General features: G+C 45.4%; 1 protein-coding gene across 1 annotated transcript in view; it reads right to left on the bottom strand.

The window, feature by feature from the left end:
* Window positions 1-26743, bottom strand: part of LOC124551110 (esterase FE4-like) — a 127522-nt gene that overhangs the window by 30288 nt on the left and 70491 nt on the right. Inside the window, exons 7-8 of the mRNA XM_047126049.1 lie at window positions 15866-16035; window positions 1544-1709 (exon numbers count right to left, since the gene is read on the bottom strand). Of these exons, the coding sequence (XP_046982005.1) occupies window positions 1544-1709; window positions 15866-16035 (336 nt within the window). The remainder of the gene's footprint in view (window positions 1-1543; window positions 1710-15865; window positions 16036-26743) is intronic.

Here is a 26743-nt window from a genome sequence, read left to right as displayed (position 1 = left end):
CATCTGATGGGACTGAAGGAGGACATCAAAACAGTTCGAAGAAGGGCAGTTCATTCTGTATTATCGCGAAATAAGGGAGAGAGCGATATGGGTATGATGTGTGAATGATGGTGCGAGTCATTAAAACAAAGGCATTTTACGTTGCGGAAGGATTTGCTCATAAAATCTGAATCACCAACTTTGCAAGAGTCCTTCGGAATCGAAACACACCGTAGCCATAACCTTTCCAGCAGAAGGTGTGGTTTTGAATTTTTTTTCTTGGGTGAATTTGCATGATGCCACTCCATTGATTACCTCTTCGTCTCTGGTGAAAAATGATGGAGCCATGTTTCATCACCTGTCACAATTCTTCCAAGAAATTCATCTCCACCATTGTCGTACTGTTCCAAAAGTTCGCTGCATACCGTTTTTCTTGTTTCTTTGCGAGCCACTGTCAACATCCCGGGAACCCACCTGGCACAAACCTTTTCTAACGCCAACACTTTCAGTATTCTGCAAACACTTCCTTCCCCTATCCCAATGCAGCGTGGCAATTCGTTGACTGTGGTGTGTCTGCCAGCAGTCACCAATTCGTTAACTCTCTGCACATTGTCCGGAGTGTGTGCAGTACGAGGCCTGCCGCTGTGAGGATAGTCCTCAATATTGCCGTGCCGGCTTTCATCACGTAACCTGCTTGCCCACCGGCTAACTGTACTGCCATCGACAGCAGCATCTCCATACACCTTTTCCGACCTCTTGTGGATGTTTTCCACTGTCTCGTTTTCACAGCACAGGAATTCTATGACAGCACGTAGCTTCTGACGAACGTCAAGTGTAGCAGCCATCTTGAAGACATGCTGTGACGGTGCCACTCACGGGAACAGGTTGAACTAAGTTTGAAAACAAGCGGGAAGGATGTATCTACACACTGTAAAACTTTCACACATGCAGAATGAAAACTGTATTTTTACAAAAATAGTGTGTATTTCTTTTGGAGTGACCCTTGTAGTTGAACCATGACTTCTGTCATCTCAGGTTGCTTCTGAAGAAAAGAGATTTTTTAACATGTTAAATTAAATAATACGGAATTATTATGAGTTATGTAGATACAAACGATAAGGATAAAAGTTCAGACTAGAATAGAAGCTGTCGAAATGTGGTGCTAGAGGAGTATGCTGAAGATTGGATAGGTAGATCCGATTATCGATGAAGAAGTACTGAGTCGCGTTGGGGAGAATACAAATTTATAGCACAAGTTGTCTGAAAGAAGGGAACTGTTGATAGGATACATCATGGGGTGTCATGGAATCGTCAACTTGGTAATGGAGAGAATTGTATGAGATAAAAATTGCAGAGGGGGCTCAAGGTTTGATTAGAGTAAGGAGGTAGAAATCGATATAGGCTCCAGCAGCTATGAAGAACTCTGCACAGACAACAGAGTTTCGGAGAGCGGTAGCCTTGAGATCAATACTGCAGGAACATACTAGAACAACGCCTCCAAACTTTAAAGTAAACGTTACCTAGAGAACAATGAAGCTACCGAATATCACTAGAGATACAGTACCATTAAACAGCTCCCTGGTCTTTCGCACCAAAAATGCCATCGGTCCATCAGGAACTTTCTCATTCACGTAGTGGAAGACGAAGAAGTGGGCTGGGGCTGTCGACTTGGAGCTGTGTAGTTTGGCCACCCGCACACCATGGTATGTGAACATCAGGTCGCCCAAAAGCTGAAAAGAAAGAAAGCTTAATTTAGCATAAAACTGAAAGCGGAAGCAATTGCTCTATTGATCTTTTTGAACAATTATGCTGTGTAACAACGGCATAGTGAACGAAGGAATTTGGATTCCCCCACCAGAAGCTTTGGCATAGATGATATTATTACTGGCGCAATTTGTATCAGGAGTTCCCCAAGGTTCCGCATTAGGTTCGTCACCCCACTCATTGTACAGTAACGACATGTCTATTGTCTTCTCCCACTGAAATTCTTCAGATTCATGTGACGAACGCTATGTATTTTTCATTAAGCTCGGTGGCTAAGTGGTCGATTGCCAGACTTTGGATTCAAATATGTGTGGTTAATTCCCATTCCGTCCTGTAGTTATCATCTCTGATGTATCATTTCATTCTCTCATGGAAACGTTTGTTTCTGTAAAAAATACTGGGATTCAACGAGGTTCAGGATATACTTTAATCTGTAGCTGGGCGTGTAATTAGGTGTTTAAGTCGGTTACAAGTTCAGAATAATGCAATGGGCTGGGCGTGAAGTCGAAGTGATCTTTGATGATGGATACGAGTATGTCATTCCATGGTGATTCACCTCTGTGCCAAGGTCCAAAACCGTAGTGATTCCAAGTGCTGGAGTGCGAGCCTCACAGCAGCGCACGGCCAGATGTTTTGAGTGGGTGACAGATCTGGAGAACGTGATGGCCAAGGAATAATCTAAATCATCAGTATCGAAGTAGATCAGGAAAGTACAGGCACCATCTTGTTGGAAGAACACGTTCCAGAGGCTTCGACATCAAGGCACAGTCTCCAGGCATCACACGTCGGAAATGTAGTGACTTTTGACCAATGTACCGGCTACGTGAGCCATGGGAACCGTGTTCAGTCCCAGTGGCATCACATTTTGGGCTTTCAAACAATATGAAATGAGATGATAGGGTGTGGCCCTCAGCTACATACCCTGTGACTTACATTAAAGTTTTGGCTGGTTTCGTTGTCTAGGGGCTGGGGTGCGTAGTTGCCACATTACAGGCCAAGTACTGCTGAGTATACAGTATACAATATGAATATACAGATGAATCGAATGGTCGAAGGTTCCTATCATTCGGCAACTGCGAATTTAGAACGCAACAAAGACGTTTATAAATGAAAGACTGCAATTAAATAAAATCTGCAGGTATTTTCTTAACGACTTTAAAAGATGAGTACGACAGTAGAAGTGAACGTGGTATATTTCTGCAAAACACTTATTGGCATCGATGGTCCAGCAATTAAATAAAATACGAGTTGAATTACTGGGAAACAATAGATTCCTACTTCACGTAATTAGTTGTGAACATCAACATAGCTCTCGGGATATTCACTTCTACACGCATACTACGTCTTCACTCTAGAAACCTAGGAAATCTCACAAGTTCACAAGTATGCACTCCGAAGTATTTCTAACTCTCGCGACCACGCGCAAACCGCTCCACACTCCAAGTCCTTTGTCACGACCGTCGCGTCCGGAACCTCCCCTGTCCTGTGCGGTACTCCCCTCGCACCGCACTGTCCCAAACTCGCTTCCAACCAGTCTCCCCATTCACGAGCTCTGTGATTGGCTAGAGCGTTCGCGCCATGTCTTCAAACCAACGCACCCACACAAACGTAATGAAACACTAAACTTCCTGGCAGATTAAAACTGTGTGCCCGACCGAGACTCGAAGTCGGGACCTTTGCCTTTCGCGGGCAAGTGCTCTACCGTCTGAGCTACCGAAGCACGACTCACGCCCGGTCCTCACAGCTTTACTTCTGCCAGTATCTCGTCTCCTACCGGGCGTGAGTCGTGCTTTGGCGGCTCAGATGGTAGAGCACTTGCCCGCGAAAGGCAAAGATCCCGAGTTCGAGTCTCGGTCGGGCACACACTTTTAATCTGCCAGGAAGTTTCATATCAACGCACACTCCGTTGCAGAATGAAAATCTCATTCTGGATAATGAAACACATTCGAAATACTGGATTTACATTTAAATAACTTGAAATTAAATAAATATTCCCGTGGCTGGACCATAAACACGCTTTAACACACATTATTAGATACATAAACAAATTAAAGAACCATATATCAAAGGAACAGAACAAAAGGTAGGCCAGTAGCCTAATGTCCCTGTGCTTTCTAAGATACAGTAAATATTTAACCAATTTCTTCATGAATGTACTATTCAAGTTACATGCGTGTAATTCACACCAATTTAGGTTTACACTAATAAATTTCTAAAGACAGGGCGATCGAGAAAATCGAATGAAGCGTTTATAATTTGGAAATTCGTTGCTGAGTGTTAATTGTATAATGTACCGTCATATACTAAACTTTAAACTAATAAAGATGTTGAAAATCTGATTACACCATCAGATACGTTGTACAAATAATAATAATGTACATGTTTCTTTTTGATGTATCATGATTCATCTGGCTACAATTAATTTCTATATGAACTGTGAAATGTCTGCCATTAAGGTTTCACGAAGTCCGCCATCTTTGGCCCTCCCAGTGCACAGCGTCACCAAGGAATTCACAGCCACGTGCTCGATGGACCACGTGCTGGGGCTCCCTTCATGCTCAGCTAAAGTTCGGCACCACGTGGTTGGTGCCGGGCCGCGGCTTTGACGAGCGTCCTGTGCAGCCGCCCCAACTCCGTTCATATAATATTTCCAGGGCGCCACAGCATATGATCGCATCAGATGTCGGGCCCATATGAAAATGAGTAATGTGCACTGCACAACAGAATGAAAGCATCACTCCTTCGAAACAACACAGTTCTATTGTGGTCTAGGGGTAGCGTCTTTGATTCAAAATCAAAAACGTCTTTGGTCCCGTGTTTGATCCCCGCCACTGCCTAAATTTTGATAAATAATCGGCATTGGCGGCCGAAGACTTCCGGCATAAGAAGTAAGCCTCATTCTGCCAACGGCCTTGTCAAAGAGGGCGGAGGAGCGGATAGAGGTTCAGGGCACTCTCTTGTCCTAGGGGTGGGAAATTGCCCCTAAAGGCGGAAGAATCAGCAATGATCAACGACATGAGGATGCAAAAGGCAATGGAAACCACTGCATTAAAGACACGTAACGTGTATCCACAGGACATGTGACCTCTAATTGAAGAAGTGTCATGATGATCTCTCCATTGGCAAAAGATTCCGGAATAGTCCCCCATTCGGATCTCCGGGATGGGACTGCCAAGGGGGAGGTTACCATGAGAAAAAGATTGCATAATCAACGAAAGGACAACGTTCTACGAGTCGGGGCGTGGAATTTCAGAAGCTTGAACGTGGTAGGGAAACTAGAAAATCCGAAAAGGGAAATGCAAAGGCTCAATCTAGATATAGTAGGGGTCAGTGAAGTGAAGTGGAAGGAAGACAAGGACTTCTGGTCAGATGAGTATCGGGTAATATCAACAGCAGCAGAAAATTGTATAACAGGTGTAGGATTCGTTATGAATAGGAAGGTAGGGCAGAGGGTGTGTTACTGTGAACAGTTCAGTGACCGGGTTGTTCTAATCAGAATCGACAGCAGACCAACACCGACAACGATAGTTAGGTATACATGCCGACGTCGCAAGCTGAAGATGAACAGATAGAGAAAGTGTATGAGGATATTGAAAGGGTAATGCAGTATGTAAAGGGGGACGAAAATCTAATAGTCATGGGCGACTGCAGTGCAGTTGTAGGGGAACGAGTAGAAGAAAAGGTTACAAGAGAATATGGGCTTGGAACAAGGAATGAAAGAGGAGAAAGACTAATTGAGTTCTGTAACAAGTTTCAGCTAGTAATAGCGAATACCCTGTTCAAGAATCACAAGAGGAGGAGGTATACTTGGAAAAGGCCGGGAGATACGGGAAGATTTCAATTAGATTACATCATGGTCAGACAGAGATTCCGAAATCAGATACTGGATTGTAAGGCGTACCCAGGAGCAGATATAGACTCAGATCACAATATAGTAGTGATGAAGAGTAGGCTGAAGTTCAAGACATTAGTCAGGAAGAATCAATACGCAAAGAAGTGGGATACGGAATTACTAAGGAATGACGAGATACGTTTGAAGATCTCTAAAGCTATAGATACAGCAATAAGGAATAGCGCAGTAGGCAGTACAGTTGAAGAGGAATGGACATCTCTAAAAAGGGCCATCACAGAAGTTGGGAAGGAAAACATAGGTACAAAGAAGGTAGCTGTGAAGAAACCATGGGTAACAGAAGAAATACTTCAGTTGATTGATGAAAGGAGGAAGTACAAACATGTTCCGGGAAAATCAGGAATACAGAAATACAAGTCGCTGAGGAATGAAATAAATAGGAAGTGCAGGGAAGCTAAGACGAAATGGCTGCAGGAAAAATGTGAAGACATCGAAAAAGATATGATTGTCGGAAGGACAGTCTCAGCATACAGGAAAGTCAAAACAACCGTTGGTGACATTAAAAGCAACGGTGGTAACATTAAGAGTGCAACGGGAATTCCACTGTTAAATGCAGAGGAGAGAGCAGATAGGTGGAAAGAATACATTGAAAGCCTCTATGAGGGGGAAGATTTGTCTGATGTGATAGAAGAAGAAACAGGAGTAGATTTAGAAGAGATAGGGGATCCAGTATTAGAATCGGAATTTAAAAGAGCTTTGGAGGACTTACGGTCAAATAAGGCAGAAGGGATAGATAACATTCCATCAGAATTTCTAAAATCATTGGAGGAAGTGGCAACAAAACGACTATTCACGTTGGTGTGTAGAATATATGAGTCTGGCGATATACCATCTGACTTTCGGAAAAGCATCATCCACACAATTTCAAAGACGGCAAGAGCTGACAAGTGCGAGAATTATCGCACAATCAGCTTAACAGCTCATGCATCGAAGCTGCTTACAAGAATAATATACAGAAGAATGGAAAAGAAAATTGAGAATGCGCTAGGTGACGATCAGTTTGGATTTAGGAAAAGTAAATAGACGAGAGGGGCAATTCTGACGTTACGGCTAATAATGGAAGCAAGGCTAAAGAAAAATCAAGACACTTTCATAGGATTTGTCGACCTGGAAAAAGCGTTCGACAATATAAAATGGTGCAAGCTGTTCGAGATTCTGAAAAAAGTAGGGGTAGCTATAGGGAGAGACGGGTCATATACAATATGTACAACAACCAAGAGGGAATAATAAGAGTGGACGATCAAGAACGAAGTGCTCGTATTAAGAAGGGTGTAAGACAAGGCTGTGGCCTTTCGCCCCTACTCTACAATCTGTACATCGAGGAAGCAATGATGAAAATCAAAAGAAAGGTTCAGGAGTGGAATTAAAATACAAGGGGAAAGGATATCAATGATACGATTCGCTGATGACATTGCTATCCTGAGTGAAAGTGAAGAACAATTAAATGATCTGCTGAACGGAATGAACAGTCTAATGAGTACACAGTATGGTTTGTGAGTAAATCGGAGAAAGACGAAGGTAATGAGAAGTAGTAGAAATGAGAACAGCGAGAAACTTAACATCAGGATTGATGATCACGAAGTCAATGAAGTTAAGGAATTCTGCTACCTAGGCAGTAAAATAACCAATGACGGACGGAGCAAGGAGGACATCAAAAGCAGACTCGGTATGGGAAAAAAGGCATTTCTGGCCAAGAGAAGTCTACTAACATCAAATACCGGCCTTAATTTGAGGAAGGATGTACGTCTGGAGTACAGTATTGTATGGTAGTGAAACATGGACTGTGGGAAAACTGGAACAGAAGAGAATCGAAGCATTTGAGATGTGGTGGTATAGATGAATGTTGAAAATTAGGTGGACTGATTAGGTAAGGAATGAGGAGGTTCTACACAGAATCGGAGAGAAAAGGAATATGTGGAAAACACTGACAAGGAGAAGGGGCAGGATGATAGGACATTTGCTAAGACATGAGGGAATGGCTTCCATGGTACTAGAGGGAGCTGTAGAGGGCAAAAACTGTAGAGGAATACAGAGATTGGAATACATCAAGCAAATAGTTGAGGACGTAGGTTGAAAGTGCTACTCTGAGATGAAGAGGTTAGCACAGGAAAGGAATTCGTGGCGGGCCGCATCAAACCAGTCACTAGACTGATGACCAAAAAAAAAAAAAAAAAAAAAAAAAAAAAAAAAATTTGCGCCTTAGCTCAACAGTATGTACAAGATTCCTCTGTACTGATACAAAAGCGTTACACCCTGCGATATCACCCTCCAGCTCGACGGCGTTTCAAACAGCAACGTGTCGACACGTGAGAAAAATAGGCCACATGTCACAAGTTCAAGTGATGTGTAAGGTGGGGTAATGAAGTCACACACCCACCAGATTTCACCACAATTCTGTCCGATGCCACTGCGGACATATCACACGATGAGAATGTCGCCACAACACTCTTACTCACATTTCACCCATCATTTTGACGCCTTTGCAGTGGAGGTCAGGAGCGCGAGTTGCAGGGTTGAAATCACGCGATTTTCTTATGGGTGGCGGAGAAAAGCATTCCGAGACACCGCCATTCAGAATCAGCATGAAAAGGCTGCAGAGGATGGCATAAATGGCGTGAATGAAGCCACCCCTTTCCCTGGGGTGTTGAATCCCACGCATTTCGGGGAACAAAACAACAGTTGCCAATGTGACGAGCAACATAAAAATGTTCTTGACAACCTTTGACATTACTGACATCCTTAGACGTTCAACCCCTAATGTCTTTATGGGGCTTGAATTACGTAACCGTTACGGTACCTCACCTGAACCTCTCGATACAAGTAATATTCTACTGTGTTTCTGTAGAAGTAGCTAACATATTTCTGAGACCACATTCAGATTTGATTTCATTAATGTAGAGGTAATTTGATTCATCGATATCTTTATATTGCAATGATATTATTCTTATGTGTATTTTTTCTTATGTCACTATGATCTTTGATGTAACTCTTGATTTTTGGGCGCATAAGCGATTATTAGTTAGTTAGAGAGTCGGACCTAGAGAAAGGCAAGTCTTGGACGTCATGTTGGAAAGACGCATAACGTAGTCGACTTATAAAATGTGAACTTTAACAGTGAGGAAGAGGTTTTCAAGTATGTTTCTTATTGTGAAGTGATGTTTTGTGTGTTACGTGATATTGCAATAAAAGCAGTTAAAAGGAAGTGTAACTTAAATTCGTAGTGCTGATTCCTTGTTTTACATCACCATTGTCCTGCAAAAGTGTAATCTTCAAGAATGGTTTGTGAAGCGCATCTACAAAACTTTTGAATATAGCAGAATAAAACCTAGGGCTCTTTGCATCCGAGCTTGGAATCATCACCACCTAGATTTTCGACGATTGAGCCATGATTTTACAACGAGACCAGCGTGGGAAACACGAAAAGATGAGTGCCTAGTTTATTCATTATTACATGAAATGACTTTATTAACTGTGCTCTAATGACACCTGCCACATAATATGACTGTTGTTGCCCGAAAATGCAGTATTTAGCAGCGTGAGCAACACAACAATCATTATTAAATTTTGACCTTTGTTGTGGTAGGGTTAGAGGCTGCATACTCATTAAAGATGATCTGCCCCTTCTGGGGCGCAGTGTGACCACAATGCTTGCTCTTGTACACAAGCTGGAACGACTAGGGGTCGTTCTGTGCCATTCGACAAAATTTAAACGTGATCTGAGGCAGAAAAGTGCACTTACGGTTTTTCATCTTTCCTATTTCGCTTCCTCCGTGATCATTGGGGGATGGAGGGGTGGATAACGTGTGGCACGTAGATTCATGAGTGAATCAAATGGCAAAAGACCCTTCTGAGATTCCCTAGTTTGGCAAAATCCTCAGTGCCTTCCACTTCCCTTCCTACAGCACGACAGAAACCATGAAAACAGTCACAAGCCCCTGGAGGCAGACTACAATGCTGCTCTTGTGGCTTATAGTAGGCCATCCGGAATTTGGGTGTCTGCAAGCCAATAGGACTTCGTCAGGGGTACTGTCTGTACCCCCCCCCCCCCCCCCCCCCCCCATGAACCATAGACCTTGCCGTTGGTGGGGAGGCTTGCGTGCTTCAGCGACACAGATAGCCGTACCGTAGGTGCAACCACATCGGAGGGGTATAGGGGTATCTGTTGAGAGGCCAGACAAACTAATGGTTCCTGAAGAGGGGCAGCAGCCTTTTCAGTAGTTGGAGGGGCAACAGTCTGGATGATTGACTGATCTGGCTTGTAACACGAACCAAAACGGCCTTGCTGTGCTGGTACTGCGAACGGCTAAAAGCAAGGAAACACTACGGCCGTAATTCTTTCCCGAGGGCATGCAGCTTTACTGTATGGATAAATGATGATGGCGTCCTCTTGGGTAAAATATTCCGGAGGTAAAACTGTCCCCCATTCGGATCTCCGGGCGGGGACTACTCAAGAGGACTTCGTTATCAGGAGAAAGAAAACTGGCGTTCTACGGATCGGAGCGTGGAATGTCAGACCCCTTAATCGGGCAGGTAGGTTAGAAAATTTAAAAAGGGAAATGGATAGGTTAACGCTGGATAGAGTGGGAATTAGTGAAATTCGCTGGCAGGAGGGACAAGACTTTTGGTCAGGTGAATACAGGGTTACAAATACAAAATCAAATAGGGGTAATGCAGGAGTAGGTTTAATAATGAATAAAGCAATAGGAATGCGGGTAAGCTACTTCAAACAGCACAGTGAAAGCATTGTTGTGGCCAAGATAGACACGAAGCTCACGCCTACGACAGCAGTACAAGTCTATATGCCTACTAGCTCTGCAGATGACGAAGAAATTGAAGAAATGTATGATGGTATAAACTAAATTATTCAGATAGTGAAGGGAGACGAAAATTTAATAGTCATGGGTGACTGGAATTCGACAGTAGGAAAAGGAAGAGAAGGTAACGTAGTAGGTGAATATGGATTGGGGCTAAGAAATGAAAGAGGAAGCCGCCTGGTAGAATTTTGCACAGGGCACAACATAATCATAGCTAACACTTGGTTCAAGAATCATGAAAGAAGGTTGTATATATGGAAAAACCCTGGAGATACTAAAAGGTTTCAGATAGATTATATAATGGTAAGACAGAGATTTAGGAACCAGGTTTTAAATTGTAAGACATTCCCAGGGCCAGATGTGGACTCTGACCACAATCTATTGGTCATGAACTGCAGATTAATACTGAAGAAACTGCAAAAAGGTGAGAATTTAAGGAGATGGGACCTGGATAAACTGAAAGAAACAGAGGTTGTACAGAGTTTCAGGGAGAGCAAAAGGGAACAATTGACAAGAATGGGAGAAAGAAATACAGTAGAAGAAGAATGGGTAGCTTTGAGGGATGAAGTAGTGAAGGCAGCAGAGGATCAAGTAGGTAAAATGACGAGGGCTAGTAGAAATCCTTGGGTGACAGAAGAAATATTGAATTTAATTGACGAAAGTAGAAAATATAAAAATGCAGTAAATGAAGCAGGCAAAAAGGAATACAAACGTCTCAAAAATGAGATCGACAGGAAGTGCAATATGGCTAAACAGGCATGGCTAGAGGACAAATGTAACGGAGTAGAGGCTTATCTCACGAGGGGTAAGATAGATACTGCATACAGGAAAATTAAAGAGACTTTTGGAGAAAGGAGAACCACTTGTATGAATATCAAGAGCTCAGATGGAAACCCAGTTCTAAGCAATGCAGGGAAAGCAGAAAGGTGGAAGGAGTATATAGAGGGTCTATACAAGGGCGATGGACTTGAGGACAATGTTATAGAAATGGAAGAGGATGTAGATGAAGATGAAATGGGAGATATCATACTGCGTGAAGAGTTTGATAGAGCACTGACAGACCTAAGTCGAAACAAGGCCCCGGGAGTAGACAACATTCCGTCAGAACTACTGACAGCTTTAGGAGAGCCAGTCCTGACAAAACTCTACCATCTGGTGAGCAAAATGTATGAGACAGGCGAAATACCCTCAGACTTCAAGAAGAATATAATAATACCAATTCCAAAGAAAGCAGGCGTTGACAGATGTAAAAATTACCGAACTATCAGTTTAATAAGTGACGGCTGCAAAATACTGACGCGAATTCTTTACAGACGAATGGAAAATCTGGTAGAAGCCGACCTCGGGGAAGATCAGTTTGGATTCCGTAGAAATATTGGAACACGTGAGGGAATACTGACCCTACGACTTATTTTAGAAGCTAGATTAAGAAAAGGCAAACCTAAGTTTCTAGCATTTGTAGACTTGGAGAAAGCTTTTGACAATGTTGACTGGAATATTCTCTTTCAAATTCTGAAGGTGGCAGGTGTAAAATACAGGGAGCGAAAGGCTATTTACAATTTGTACAGAAACCAGATGGCAGTTATAAGAGTCGAAGGACACAAAAGGGAAGTAGTGGTTGGGAAAGGAGTGAGACAGGGTTGTAGCCTCTCCCCGATGTTGTTCGATCTGTATATTGAGCAAGCAGTAAAGGAAACCAAAGAAAAATTCGGAGTAGGTATTAAAATCCATGGAGAAGAAACAAAAACTTTGAGGTTTGCCGATGAGATTGTAATTCTGTCAGAGACAGCAAAGGACTTGGAAGAGCAGTTGAACGGAATAGACAGTGACTTGAAAGGAGGATATAAGATGAACATCAACAAAAGAAAAACGAGGATCATGGAATGTAGTCGAATTAAGTCAGGTGATGCTGAGGGAGTTAGATTAGGAAATGAGACACTTAAATTAGTAAAGGAGTTTTGCTATTTGGGGAGCAAAATAACTGATGGTGGTCGAAGTAGAGAGGATATAAAATGTAGACTGGCAATGGCAAGGAAAGCGTTTCTGAAGAAGAGAAATTTGTTAACATCGAGTATAGATTTAAGTGTCAGGAAGTCGCTTCTGAAAGTGTATGTATGGAGTGTAGCCATGTATGGAAGTGAAACATGGACGATAAGTAGTTTGGACAAGAAGAGAATAGCTTTTGAAATGTGGTGTTACAGAAGAATGCTGAAGAGTAGATGGGTAGATCACTTAACTAATGAGGAGGTAATGAATAGGATTGGGGCGAAGAGGAGCTTGTGGTACAACTTGAAGAAGGGATCGGTTGGTAGGGCATGTTCTGAGGCATCGAGGGATCACCAATTTAGTATTGGAGGGCAGAGTGGAGGGTAAAAATCGTAGAGGGAGACATGAATACACTAATCAGATTCAGAGGGATGTAGGCTGCAGTACGTACTTGGAGATGAAGAAGCTTGCACAGGATAGAGTAGCTTGGAGAGGTGCATCAAACCAGTCTCAGGACTGAAGACCACAACAACAACACTATGGGACTTACCATCTGAGGTTATCAGTCCCCTAGACTTAGAACATCACACACATCCATGCCTGGGGCATTAGTAGCAGCGCGGTTCCGGACTGAAGCGCCTAGAACCGCCCCGCCACAATGGCCGACTGACAAGTATTCCCGAAACATTCTCTTCTCAAGCCTGGACCCAACTGACGATTGTTGCAGTGTGTTTGCTGCCAGATGTTTCACGCCAATGGAGGACAAATCGCGTTTAACCTGGAAAGGACATCTGTCACCAATCAGTAGACGTCCAGTAGCGACACTGGCGTGCTGATTCCTCTAAGAACCCCCGCCCCAATAAAACCCTCGATGGAGCGTGCCTAACTTTATTGAGAATTTTAAAAATATGCCTGTACAGACAGTTGTTGTTGTTGTTGTGGTCTTCAGGCCTGAGACTGGTTTGATGCAGCTCTCCATACAACTCTATCCTGTGCAAGCTTCTTCATCTCCCAGTACATACTGCAGCCTACATCCTTCTGAATCTGCTTAGTGTATTTGTCTCTTGGTCTCCCTCTACGATTTTTACCCTCCACTCTGCCCTCCAATACTAAATTGGTGATCCCTCGATGCCTCAGAACATGTCCTACCAACCGATCCCTTCTTCTAGTCAAGTTGTGCCACAAACTCCTCCTCAATTCTATTCAATACCTCCTCATAAGTTATGTGATATATCGATCTAATCTTCAGCATTCTTCTGTAGCACCACATTTCGAAAGCTTCTATTCTCTTCTTGTCAAAACTATTTATCGTCCATGTTTCACTTCCGTACATGGCTACACTCCATACATATACTTCCAGAACCGGCTTTCTGACACTTAAATCTATACTCGAAGTTAACAAATTTCTCTTCTTCAGAAACGCTTTCCTTTCCATTGCCAGTCTACATTTTATATCCTCTCCACTTCGATTGTGTTCCCATATTTCTACGGAATCCAGACTGATCTTCCCCGAGGTCGGCTTCTACCAGTTTTTCCATTCGTCTGTAAAGAATTCGCGTTAGTATTTTGCAGCCGTGACTTATTAAACTGATATTTCGGTAATTTTCACATCTGTCAACACTTGCTTTCTTTGGGATTGGGATTATTATATTCTTCTTGAAGTCTGAGGGTATTTCGCCTGTCTCATACATTTTTCTCACCAGATGGTAGAGTTTTGTCAGGACTGGCTCTCCCAAGGCTGTCAGTAGTTCTAATGGAATGTTGTCTACTCCCGGAGCTTTGTTTCGACTCAGGTCTTTCAGTGCTTTGTCAAACTCTTCACACAGAATCGTACCTCCCATTTCGTCTTCATCTACATCCCCTTCCCTTTCCATAATATTGTCCCCAAGTACATCGCCCTTGTGTAGACCCTCTATATAGTCCTTACACCTTTCTGCTTTCCCTTCTTTGCTTAGAACTGGATTCCCATCTGAGCTCTTGATATTCATACAAGTCGTTCTCTTTTTTCCGAAGGTCTCTTTAATTTTCCTGTAGCCAGTATCTATCTTACCCCTAGTGAGATAAGCCTCTAAATCCTTACACTTGTCCTCTAGCCATGCCTGCTTAGCCATATGGCACTTCCTGTCGATCTCATTTTTGAGACGTTTGTATTCCTTTTTGCCTGCTTCATTTACTGCATTTTTATATTTTCTACTTTCGTCAATTAAATTCAATATTTCTTTTGTCACCCAAGGATTTCTACTAGCCCTCGTCTTTTTACCTACTTGATCCTCTGCTGCCTTCACTACTTCATCCCTCAAAGCTACCCATTCTTTTTCTACTGTATTTCTTTCTCCCATTCTTGTCAATTGTTCCCTTATGCTCTCCCTGAAATTCTGTAAAACCTCTGGTTTAGTCAGGATATCCAGATCCCATAGTGCTCCAAGCAATTTGAATCATTTGAATATTTTGTGGCATTCTGAGGGTGATGTCATCATTCTGGAAGGCACAGTACATCAACAGAACTGTGCATGTATTCTTAGGGACCAGGCAACGTGTCACACAGCTTGGAGTGTTCGCCTGTGGTTTGAAGAACTGGATAATTTCACCATACTCTCCTGACGAGCAAATTTCATCCAAACCCAGTCGAGAATCTGTGGTGCCACCGCATCCGAGTTGTTTGAGCCATGGGTCCTCAAGTGAGAAACCTGTACATCTGACCACAGCATTGAAGTCTGCATGGCTCCACATGCCTATCGGTATCTTCAAGAACCTGACTGACTACCTACACAGCGGTTTGCTGTGCGAAAGATGGTTACAGGGGCTTTGGACAGGTTTTTGACTTTAATGGGTCTGGACAGTGTAGTAATCAAGCAACACGGCGTCAACGTGGCAGCGGTATCTGCTGCTTTCTGCGCCACGTGTACTAGCAGACCGAGTTGGGCTTCAAACGTTCGCCAGCCGCTGTGGCCGAGCGGTTCCAGGCGCTTCAAAGTGGAACCGCGCTGCTGCTACGGTTGCAGGTTGCCTCAGGCATGGATGGTGTGATGTCCTTAGGTTAGTTAGGTTTAAGTAGTTCTAAGTCTAGGGGACTGATGACCTCAGATGTTAAGTCCCATAGTGCTTAGAGCCAGTTGAACTATTAGTTTTCAAGCGATATTTATAGCGGGAGCCATATCGATTCCTGCAATGGAAATTCTCAACCTACAGAAAGGCCACATTACGCCAACATAAGAGATGTTGTAAGATTCTACAACAGGTATACGATATAGCCTTGTAGCTGTATGCACCTGTTCGACAATCTTCTGAAAACAGCAATGCGCTCCGCATTCATATAACCACTTTCCTTCTTCCCCTGAATTGAAGCGAAGGCGCGTTCACAGGTCTTCAGGTGGTACTAACGTTTTGTTGGTTTGCTTATGGGGTTACTCACTGTGAAGAGCTCCACTTGCGTGTCGGGTCCAATGCTGCGTTCTCCGAAGTAGAAGCGCCGAATCTCCTCTGCCACGGCGTCCCTGTCCGCTTCAGGGCAGCGCAGGTTGGTGGGGATCAGCAGCCGGGGGTTCGCAGCATAGCTGGACGTGCGGACCGTGTCACTGATATCTGTTGTAACACCTCAGTTCAGTTTACAGTGACAAAAGCTATAGAAAGAATAATTTAAAATTAAGAATAGAATTTTTAGAGGGGAAAATAGTGTAGAATCAGATTTCGGTAGTTGCAGATCAGAATTATAGTATATCGGCAAGTAGTTTAACGTCTAAGTACAGCAAAGCCATGGAAGCTACGTCATGGAGAAGGCAGTGACGTTAAACTCTTGTGATGAAAAACCTATAAAAAGGCCTGATCGTTGTTATTGCCGCCTTTTTTTCCTCGATTGTTTCGTTAAAGGGCGGGGAACCCGTGTCAGTCAGCGAGATAATAATTAGGTTGGACTTTATAGTGTTAGGATTCACGATAAACTGTTAGAATATTACGGAGACTGAAAGTGATGTAGTGTACGATCTCTGACTGTTGGTAGCAACGGAGTATTAAGGGGATTTTAGGACTTCAGTGCTAGATTGGAACGGACATATAGACGACAGAAACTCAAATTTTCTGCTGAAACGAGTGAATTCAAAGGTACCGGTATTCAGATATTAACGTGTGGACTTTTGAAAGTGTCGTGTGCCGTTAGTTGCGAATCTGGACGTAGAGCGGGTGCATATTGGCATTTGCGAACTATTAGATTCCTCCAGGCTAGGAACCTTTTAAATAGAACATCATCCATCACCATCTTAATCCTTGAATGTAGAGTGAAAGTGAAATACAAGAGTGTTGTACTTATTTCATTTACCTAGTACTAATCAGTGAAGGTTTTACGGAACCAAAGGTATTCAGCAGTAAGTCAGCACCATCTAGCGGAAAGCATAGGCATTAACTACCACGGTAACTGAAGTGAACGTTTACGTGTTTTACGGACTGCTTAATATGAACTTTTGTGACTCTTTGACGTCCCCACTCCCTCCGAAAGGTGGCGCAGGCTGTCTTAATCATAAAAGGGGAGGGTTTTAGCCGGGCAAAATACTAAATAAAAGCGATATTTGCAAGACTCGCAGTAATTGCAAAACACAATGCCCGCACCTCATCGGAGAGTCGTCGCTGTCACGTCGGGAAGTAAAGCCGTAAAACCTACCGACGATACGTATCTACGAGCAGACGTCGACGTGGAGTACCTAAAAAGGGAACCACAAGAGAGTTGGGAACATCTAGAGGGTTGGATCCCCTCCTTCGAAAACGTCAGATTGCAAAGCCTGGGCTACTCTCAGGGTGGAATCTCCGTCTTTGTTGCTGTGGCTGTCTGTTCGTCTGTCTGTCTGTCTGACTGTCTGCCCGACTGTCCACTGGTCGCTGCTGTAGCTGCCTGCCTGCTCGCCGTCCATCGTCGTCGCCGCTGCCTACTGTCCGTCCTTCACCGCCGCCGCTGCTTGCTGTCCCTCCGTCGATCTGTCGCCGTTCGTCCACCATGAGCACTCCCACATCCACTGTCATCTACACCTCCCCCTCCCCCTCTTCCACAGTCACTTCCTGGAGTGCCCCCCCCCCCTGGCCTTTCTCCTTACACCTCACCTCCCCTTCCCCCACTTACCCATTCAACGATCTCCTCCCCTGCTGTATACCCCCACCTCTACACCATTCCTTCAGCCTCCACACCCTCAACAGCTCCCACTACTACACCCGCCCTCACGTACGCCCCTGTTGCCGCCTCTACTGCCACCCCTCAGGTGATCGGCTTCCCCTCTCTCACCTACCCCGTCACTTCGGCGTCTGCATCTCCCGCACACATCGCGTCGCGCCGAGCCACTGTCGCCACCACTGAACCGGCTCCTTCTTCCGGCACCTCCACTACGCCACGGGGATCTACCAGCCGCCACCTCCCTCTTCTCCCCATCCCTCTCCCCTCCTCCCAGCCTCCAGTCTCCAAACAACCTCAAAAGTGCGTCATTACCGTCTCTGCTCCCGCCACTTCCTATAAAAAGTCAACACCACCTCCCCCTCCTCCTGTCGTCTCCACAGACACCACCCCTCTTCCATCCACCCATACCCCGGCCCCCACCCTCCACACCTTTGTCGTGTCAACTCCTGATCTTAAGCTCCTCGATGCCCGTACCCTCACCGTGGAGATACGAAAGTATTTACCTAGTGCTCCCATCTCCCAACTCTGTCGCCGTTCGTCCACCATGAGCACTCCCACATCCACTGTCATCTACACCTCCCCCTCCCCCTCTTCCACAGTCACTTCCTGGAGTGCCCCCCCCCCGGCCTTTCTCCTTACACCTCACCACCCCTTCCCCCACTTACCCATTCAACGATCTCCTCCCCTGCTGTATACCCCCACCTCTACACCATTCCTTCAGCCTCCACACCCTCAACAGCTCCTTTCACACGGACCTCCTCCGTAAACTCCCACGAGTTATGTTTGGCCCCCACGCATCTATGACACCCTTCCTTTCCTCTTCCACTCCTCGTCAGCCCCAGCCTCCCTGTCGATCCCCCGCTCCCCCCCCCCACCTACACTGCTGTGATCACCGAGCTCAGTCCCCTCCATTGACCATCTCCTCACCCAGGGTGCCCTGATATACCACCGTCGCCACCCTGTTGAATCCTCCAAATCCCCTCCCCCCTTCCCAATCCTACCGCTGCCAGTGGTGCCTGATGTACAATGATCATCTGACTACCAACTGCAAACCCCCCCCCCCCCCCCCACCTGTCCCTATTGCAAGGCCTCCCACTTTCTTAAGAACTGCCCCAACCTCGCTGCTCCTCCTTCCTGTAACACCTGCAATGGCCCCCATCCCACCTACTCCCACGTGTAAAGCCAAACCCCCTCCAGCCACCCCTGAGCTTACAGTCCCTGTTTGTCCCGTCAATCCCCCTGCCCACCCCAACAATTCCCTCCGTTCACCCCCATGGCCGAGGACATCATCTGGTTCCTTACCATTGTACTCCAAAACATTCACCCTTTTCAGCGCCCCCACACCTTCCAACAAATCTCCCACTTCACCTTCACCCGACTCGACACCCTCTCTTCCCCCCTCACATCCTGCCATGGCGCGGCACGAGTATCACATAGTCTTCCAGAACATTCGCTCCTTCCACTTCAACAAATACCTGCTCATGCACACCCTCTCCCACCACCAGGTCGCCAACTTCCTCTTGAACGAAACCTTTCTCCAGTCCCACCATTGTATCCGCACCTCTCCTTATATCCTCCACTGCACTGATGCTCCTGGTCCTCATGCGCAGGGTGGAGTCGCGATTGACCACCTTAAGCACATCCCCATCCGGTCACAACCAAAATGACCCCACTGAACACCTTATCCTCAGCGTCTTCTTCCCCTCCCTCACCATTACCTGTGCCACCATCTATGTCCACTCCACTGTTCCTTATGACTTCATCTCACACATTGACTGCACCTTCTCTACCTATGTGATTGCTGCCGACCCCAACACCCATAGCTGCACTCCTGCCACCCTTTGGCGGTGGCATCAGTTCCTCTCCAGGATCCAAGGCGACCTTGTCCCCTTCCCCAGCACACCTGACCCGAAAGTGACACCACCCCAGATATTGCCTCCACCAACCTCCTTGGCCGTATTGCCGTCGCTGTCCTTGCCCCCACAGGTAGCAATCACCTCCCTGTCTTTCTCACCATAACGTCTGCTCACTGCCCCCCTCCAGATCCCCACCCTGCACCCCTTCCCAGGGTCGTAAATGACTACCACCGTGCCAATTGTGATGCCTACCGGGAATCCATCACCACCCAGGTCACCCTCTTACCTAAGGCCATCCTGACGACATCATCGAAGCCTCGCCCTTCCTTCAGAAAGTAATTACTGACGCTGTGGAGGCCCATGTTCCTATTAAAACCATCAACTCCCATCGTCCCACTCTCCCTCCGCAGGCTGTCCTCCTCCTCTGTGAATCCCACTGCCTCTATCTTTCCTTCTGGCGCACTCACGACCGGGATACACTCCAACGCCACCGGCAAATACAGCGACACGTACGGAACCTTATTGCAGCAACGAAACGCTGAGACTGGCGCCAGACCTGCACACAACTCAACGCCTACCTCCCTACCAACTCCTCCAAGTACTGGTCCACCTTCCATCGCCTTACTGATTCCCTTTACGCTCCCCACTACCCCCTTCTCCATAACGATCGCCCCCTTCCTGACAACCTCAGTAAGGCCAACCACTTCGCTTCCCACCTTACCGAGGTCTTCTCCATCCCAGATGATCCCCACTTTGGTTATTCTCTTTTCCCCACCGTCATGGAATGTGCCAATACCTCTGTCGCTCCACTTGCTCCTAGTCTCCTGTATTTGGGACAGTTACCCCCCTCCGACATAAACACTCACATTATAGTACAAGACATTAAACTTATCCTCCAGTCCAAATGCAACACAGCCCCTGGTCACGACTGTGTCACCTGCCGCCACCTTCAAGAAAGCCCCTATTCCTTCTTGACTGTCCTTGCCCATCCCTATAACGTCATCCTCTCTACTGGCTTCTACCCTGACCTATGGAAGACCTCTTATTCCTCAAACCCAACACATCCCCTTCTGCCGCCTCTTCCTATCATCCCATCTGCCTCACCTCTGTCTTCAGTAAGGTCTTCGAATCCATCCTCTCCCACCGTATCCATCAGCACCTTACTCAACACCACCTCCTCCCCCTTACCCAATGTGGTTTCCGACCCACCTAGTCTGCTGAAGACCAACTCCTTAACCTCGTTCACCTTCTGTCCCTCCAGCTCAACTCCCGTCACACTGACATTTTTGTTTCCCTTGACCTCCGAAATGCCTATGACCGTGTATGGCATCCCGGTCTCCTCTTTAAACTCCAAACCTATGCCCTGCCTATCAATTTCGTCAGTCTGGTCCCCTCCTTCCTCTCGCACCATCCTTCCTATGTCACCCTCCACAACACCAACTCCCGTATCTTTTATCCCACTGCTGGTGTCCCCCAGGGCTCTGTCCTCTCCCCTCTCCTTTATCTCTTGTATACGGCTGATATGCCCAAGCCACCCCCACCTGCCCACCTTCTCCAGTATTCTGATGACACCGCCTTCCTGGCTCTCTATCCTACCCTTCAATGGTCCCAACATACCCTCCGAACCCACCTTAACCAGTTCACCACTTGGTGTAACCAGTGGTTCCTCCATCTCAACCCCTCCAAAACCCAGGCACTCATCATAGGCTGCACCACCCGCTCTTTATGTCTCCATGATTTCTACCTCACCCTTTATCCAGCTCACCCCCCACCCTGAGATACCTTGGCCTCACACTCGACTGACACCTCACCTGGACCCCTCACCTCCAGACCATCCACCAGAAAGCCCATTCCCGCCTCCGTATTCTGTCTGGATGGACATGGGGATTGCATCCTTCTACCATCCTCCACACCTACAAATCCCTCATCCATCCTATCCTGTGTTACGCCAGCATTGCCTGGATCTCCGCACCTGCCCATATTTACAAGGCCCTCCAAATCCTCGAATGCCATGTGCTCCGCCTTGCCTTCCATATCCGCCTTCCTCCCCCCACACGGCTCCTGTATGAACTCATCCCCTTCCCCACCTTCTCCTGTTCCTCCAACATCTCTGCATCTGTTACATTGTTTGCAGGCTTGATCCTCCTTCCTCTCCATCCCCCACCCGTTGCTGCTCCTCTATCGCTGTATCCCTCTCTCTCTCCACCTCCACACCCTCCCATCTCCTTCATCAGGACAATTTCCAGTGCCTCTCCCTTCCAGATGATGCACTTCGCCATGACATATACCCTTCCTTCCAACTATAACCTGGCCTTGTTCCCCCCCTCCCCAGGGGCCCCCTTTTGCCTCTCCCCTCCTTCTCCCAGAGTGGATTTTCCTCCTTCCTTCACCCCATCCTTGCCTCTTCCCTTCCCACATCCCTCCCTACCTGCCCTATTCCACGCGCCCCCCGCCCATCTCCCCCCTCTCTTCCCCTCCCTCCCTTCCTCCGGTATCCATCTCCTTGCGCCTGGCAGATCCTCCGTTTTGATCATCATCAGTGTGCGACGTCAGTGTTGTGTTTTGTGCTGTTTCTCCTGTGCATCAAGAGGTGTGATTTTAATTGTGTGCTGCCTTGAGGTTCACTGTCAGTGTTTGTTATGTGCTACACCATCCGTCGATACTTTTATGTTCCGGTCATACTGTGCCTTGTGTTCTTTTAATTGTCTCTGTGTGGGTTTTTTGTGTGCGCTACCTTTTTACGGTTTTTATCTCCATTTTACAGTCGCCCCTTTTTTTGTCTATTGCCTTCCATGATGTTCCCCCTTTTTTATATCTATGTTCACCATATTTTCTCCTTTTTATATTTTTAAATGTCTTTTAATGTTTTGTACTATGTCTTTCGGCTGAAGAGCAGCGCATATGCTGCTGCCAGCCCGCCCCCATGGGGAATTGAAATACAATAAAGAAAAAAAAAAAAAGAGTTGGGGATGCTTCACTGTCCACAAAAAAGGGCACGTTTATCGCAGTAGGCATGTTATCACTTGGAGACTTATAAAACTGTCAGACAGAATGACGTACCTACAGGAGGGAGAATTCTCAATACTAGCGACAGACATTCAGGGTTGGGACAAAAATGTGGAAACGCCAATAATGATGACAGGTTACCATGCGTGATACGGTGTACCATGGCCGTTGGCATTCAAACCAGCTTGCAATAGGCTCGGAATGCAAAAATACATGTTCTGTATGGTTTTCAAGGGAATCTTATGCTATATGTGCTGCTAAATACTGGCACGTCCAGGGAGTGATGAAGGAAGCAGATATCGATCACGCTAAGTAGAGCAGAGGAGATGCGACAATTCAGTGTCGTGTCCACAAAAGCAGTTCTTTGTCGATGCGAACAATGTGAACGGGAGTCTTTGAACACTGCATTACCATTGGGGAACAGAGATTGTACTCTGGGACTTACGTGATCAGCCGAACTGGCTTCATAATCCTCGCCAGTAATCTGATGTTGAATGCAATTCAACCACATCGCTGCCTACATCCCGCCATGTTTTCGATCTTTTGGCGAAGTTGGAAAAGGTGTGAAACAAGACTCATCAGACCAAATGACTTTCTTCCATTGTTACACAGTCCCGGTCTTATGGCTTGGACACTACGACTTCCTGTTCCAACTTGCCCCCGCAATTCCCGGTTTGTGGAGCTCCCTTACTGTTGTGTTTGTGCTGACTGGGTTCGCTAGTGCAACATTCAGTTCTGCAGTGACTTTTGCAGCTGTCGTTCCCTTATTTTTCCACACAATTCTCTTGAATGACCGTCCGTTGCGATCGCTCAACACACACATTTGTTCGTGTTGTGACAGCACATGATGTTTTTCCGTTTTCCGTGTATATGGTGCAAATCTTTGATACGATGCCTCCTGAAACACCAAACACTTTGGCTGCCATGTTGCGGCAGTGCCCACCATATAAGCGTCAAGAATTTGCCCACGTACGACTTGATAAAAAAACCGACATAATGCACTCATAACCACACAGAACTTCACCACCACAGACGCTTGCAACGTGTTAGGAAAAGTGGACAGGTGTCGTTCGTGACAAAACACTAGAGTGCACCATGCAGCCATGACTGACATCTGTATTTATGTTGAAGCATGCATTTCTCGCGATGTTTGCATATTTGTCTCCAAACCCAGACCATAAAACTACGAGAAAACGATCCCAGCCCATAACTCACGAGGTGTGGTCGTTGAGCCCAGACCTTGTGAGAATTTTCAAACTCGCTCCCCAAGGTAATTTATAGGGAGTAACCTCGTTAAATCGCCAATTCTATAAAGCTTTACGGTCGGTTGCATCATCTCCTTAATTGTTTGTTGCTAACTTGACACATTCTGGGATCTCCTGTGAACTACATACCTGTTTTTTTAGTATAGTGTGGTGCGCGTACTGTAAGACCTTCAGTACACACACCATCAGATTATTTGACTTGTCGCTCTAACGAAGTAGGCGAGTGTCAGCAATATGCCTCGTGGTCTTATCGTGGCATGTTTATCTTCTGCCATTAGGTCAGACGATAGAAATGCCACTTGCACGCTTAGAGTAGCAGATTCACGGTGAACAACTTTAAACAGAACTTGATTAATTTTTAGACACATTCATTAAAATAATAACAAGCATAAAAATTACTTAACTTGGTTCTGGGTGCTATTTATAATTGACAATCTGAAGTTCCTTTGGTATTGGTACGTTAATCTTATTCTCACATATATCTCTGATTCTTGACAAAAGTGTCTATACATTTATCTTCATGGCTATGTACAGGAATATGGTAATCTTATTAGGTGCAGACTGAAACTTGACTATAGACTGGTACAGACAAATGTAGAACTCGTACAGACTGATGCAGACAAATGCAGACTGACTAATCAGAGGTCTGTACACTCGCTATAATACCTCGCACGATCATGTATCACTGCACGAGTGTGATCTGCGAGGAGAAAAGGTTCTACGTTAGCAGCAATCTCATTGGCTGCGTTACATATTAATACGCGGATCGGCGGAAGCAGAATTTGGTCCATCTCTATGGCAGCGCCATCTCGTAGTGCGGAGACGGACAAGCGCTGCGCCTGCGCTGTTGTGCTTAGCGGGGCGCGCTCTAGTGGGAAAGTTGTGTACGCGCTGACTATGCGGAACTATGTACACAACATATAGCAAGAAATGTATTCTCAGAAACATGAGGAACATGTCACAGATATATATTTCAAGGGATAGATGAAAAGGACGACGAGATTTCATTAGCCAGCGGCCACAATTCTGCTAGTGAACGACAGTATCGTTCACAGGAAGAACTTCAGGACAATGGTGTTGGACACCGTCCTATTTCTTCAATGAAATAGTTAAAGTACTAGTTAAAATCAGACACGTTCTGAGTTGTGGTAAAGGGAAATATAGATCCCAGTAGTGAATACCCGTTTAACAGACTTTCTTTTTGTCCAATGTTTATGTGCAAATTTAAATCCTGGAGTGTAATTTTATGTGAAAATGTACCTGCTTCGCAAAGGTACAATAATTCTTCAGAATGTAAAATTTAGTTCTCTAAGAGTTTATTTACGTGTAATATTTAAAAAAAAAAAAAACGCACAAAAATATACGATTTTGTGTGACAAAAAGTAAAATACTACAGACTTTATTTAATGCAACACAGTGAACGTGGAGTATTTAAATGGCACTGAAATTATTATAAAATAAGTCTTATATAACTTAAACGAAAAATTTCAAATGATTTATCCCCTAAATCTCAGTTTAAGCGTTGGGATCCCAGAGATGACACCTCTTAGTGTATGTTACAGAACAGTCTCTTCGTGAGTTAAGGGCTAGCTGTCGAAAGTATTAGGTTTTTCTTCGGAAAGTAGAGAGGCGTAGGTTATGGGAAACTAAAAAGGAACAGCTGATCTCTCAGTCCCTATGACGAGTGGGAGCCACCGATTGTGACAACAGAGGAGAGAGAAAGATGAGGAATCTATGTTAAATGATGACAGTCCATCAGTTTTATGAGCTGGAAGTGTATACCATAACCAACAGCCCTCAGTGCAGACTACAGTACAAACTTGTATTTCAGTTCAGCACAAACTATGTTAGGTTAGGCATGACCCATCACTTCTCATAACTTCACTTTAGATCATTTGTACAAATGTATATCGTCTGCGTACAGTTGCCTCAGAACTATTAGCCACACACTTCCTCACACACTTTCGTCTATTTCTTGTAATCGACATTACTAACCCCAGGGAGCCCAGTTCGTGATACATTGTCACAGTTAAGAGCACTGCTTTCGCAACATCGATCTCTCAGTGTACTCCTCGGAGCATCTTGCGCCGCGGTAGTGCCATTGAGAGGGTAGTATTTGCCTTGTGTTTGGTTTCTGCCTTCTCTCAGTATGAGGCTCACTAAAGAAGACGCACTTGAGTCACTGCACAACAGATTACAAACGGAGCAAGTACGATTGAAATGTTGCGGGTTGCATACCGCACAAACCAAGGCGCCACTGTTGCATCAGTGCTAGTGGGCTTTCTCTATTCCCACTGTAGTTCCGCGAATAAGATGCGTCTCAGAACTGTGGCGCTGCAGTCGCTTCATACCCGTCGATTCGTTCTCTTTTACTGAAGCGTGCAGCAATGTAAGGTTAGTCGGACTTACTGTTAGTGCGGCAGATGAGTGGACGAAAAAAGTAGCACAGACAAGGTGAAACGACTGATTGTTGGGATCAGATAGCCTTTAATGAAGCTGTGTTCTGCGAGAACGCAGCGTGAAGGACGAAAATTAATTGATGCAAAACATATAACTCCAAATCAAAAAATGGTGCAAATGGTTCTGAGCACTATGGGACTCAACTTCTGAGGTCATTAGTCCCCTAGAACTTAGAACTAGTTAAACCTAACTAACCTAAGTACATCATAAACATCCATGCACGAGGCAGGATTCGAACCTGCGACCGTAGCGGTCTTGCGGTTCCAGACTGCAGCGCCTTTAACCGCACGGCCACTTCGGCCAGCATATAACTCCAAATGTGTTCTATTAGAGGAGGAGTGATATCCGGAATGACTCTTACGCTACAGTCCACACATCAGACGAAAAACGTACAAATTTCGTCCACTGCAAAAAATATTCTTATTCCCCATTATGAAGACATTGATAGTTTCTTTGAGAGCCGTATAAGAGGATGTTTTTCTGTTTTCTTTCATCGTTTCTTTCTTTTTTCGCAGTTGTACCTGAATTTCTGGTGATATAGCAAGATGTTT

The sequence above is a fragment of the Schistocerca americana genome, chromosome 9, assembly GCF_021461395.2.
Source record: "Schistocerca americana isolate TAMUIC-IGC-003095 chromosome 9, iqSchAmer2.1, whole genome shotgun sequence".
Taxonomy (NCBI): domain Eukaryota; kingdom Metazoa; phylum Arthropoda; class Insecta; order Orthoptera; family Acrididae; genus Schistocerca; species Schistocerca americana.
This window is presented reverse-complemented; position numbering and strand designations above follow the sequence as displayed.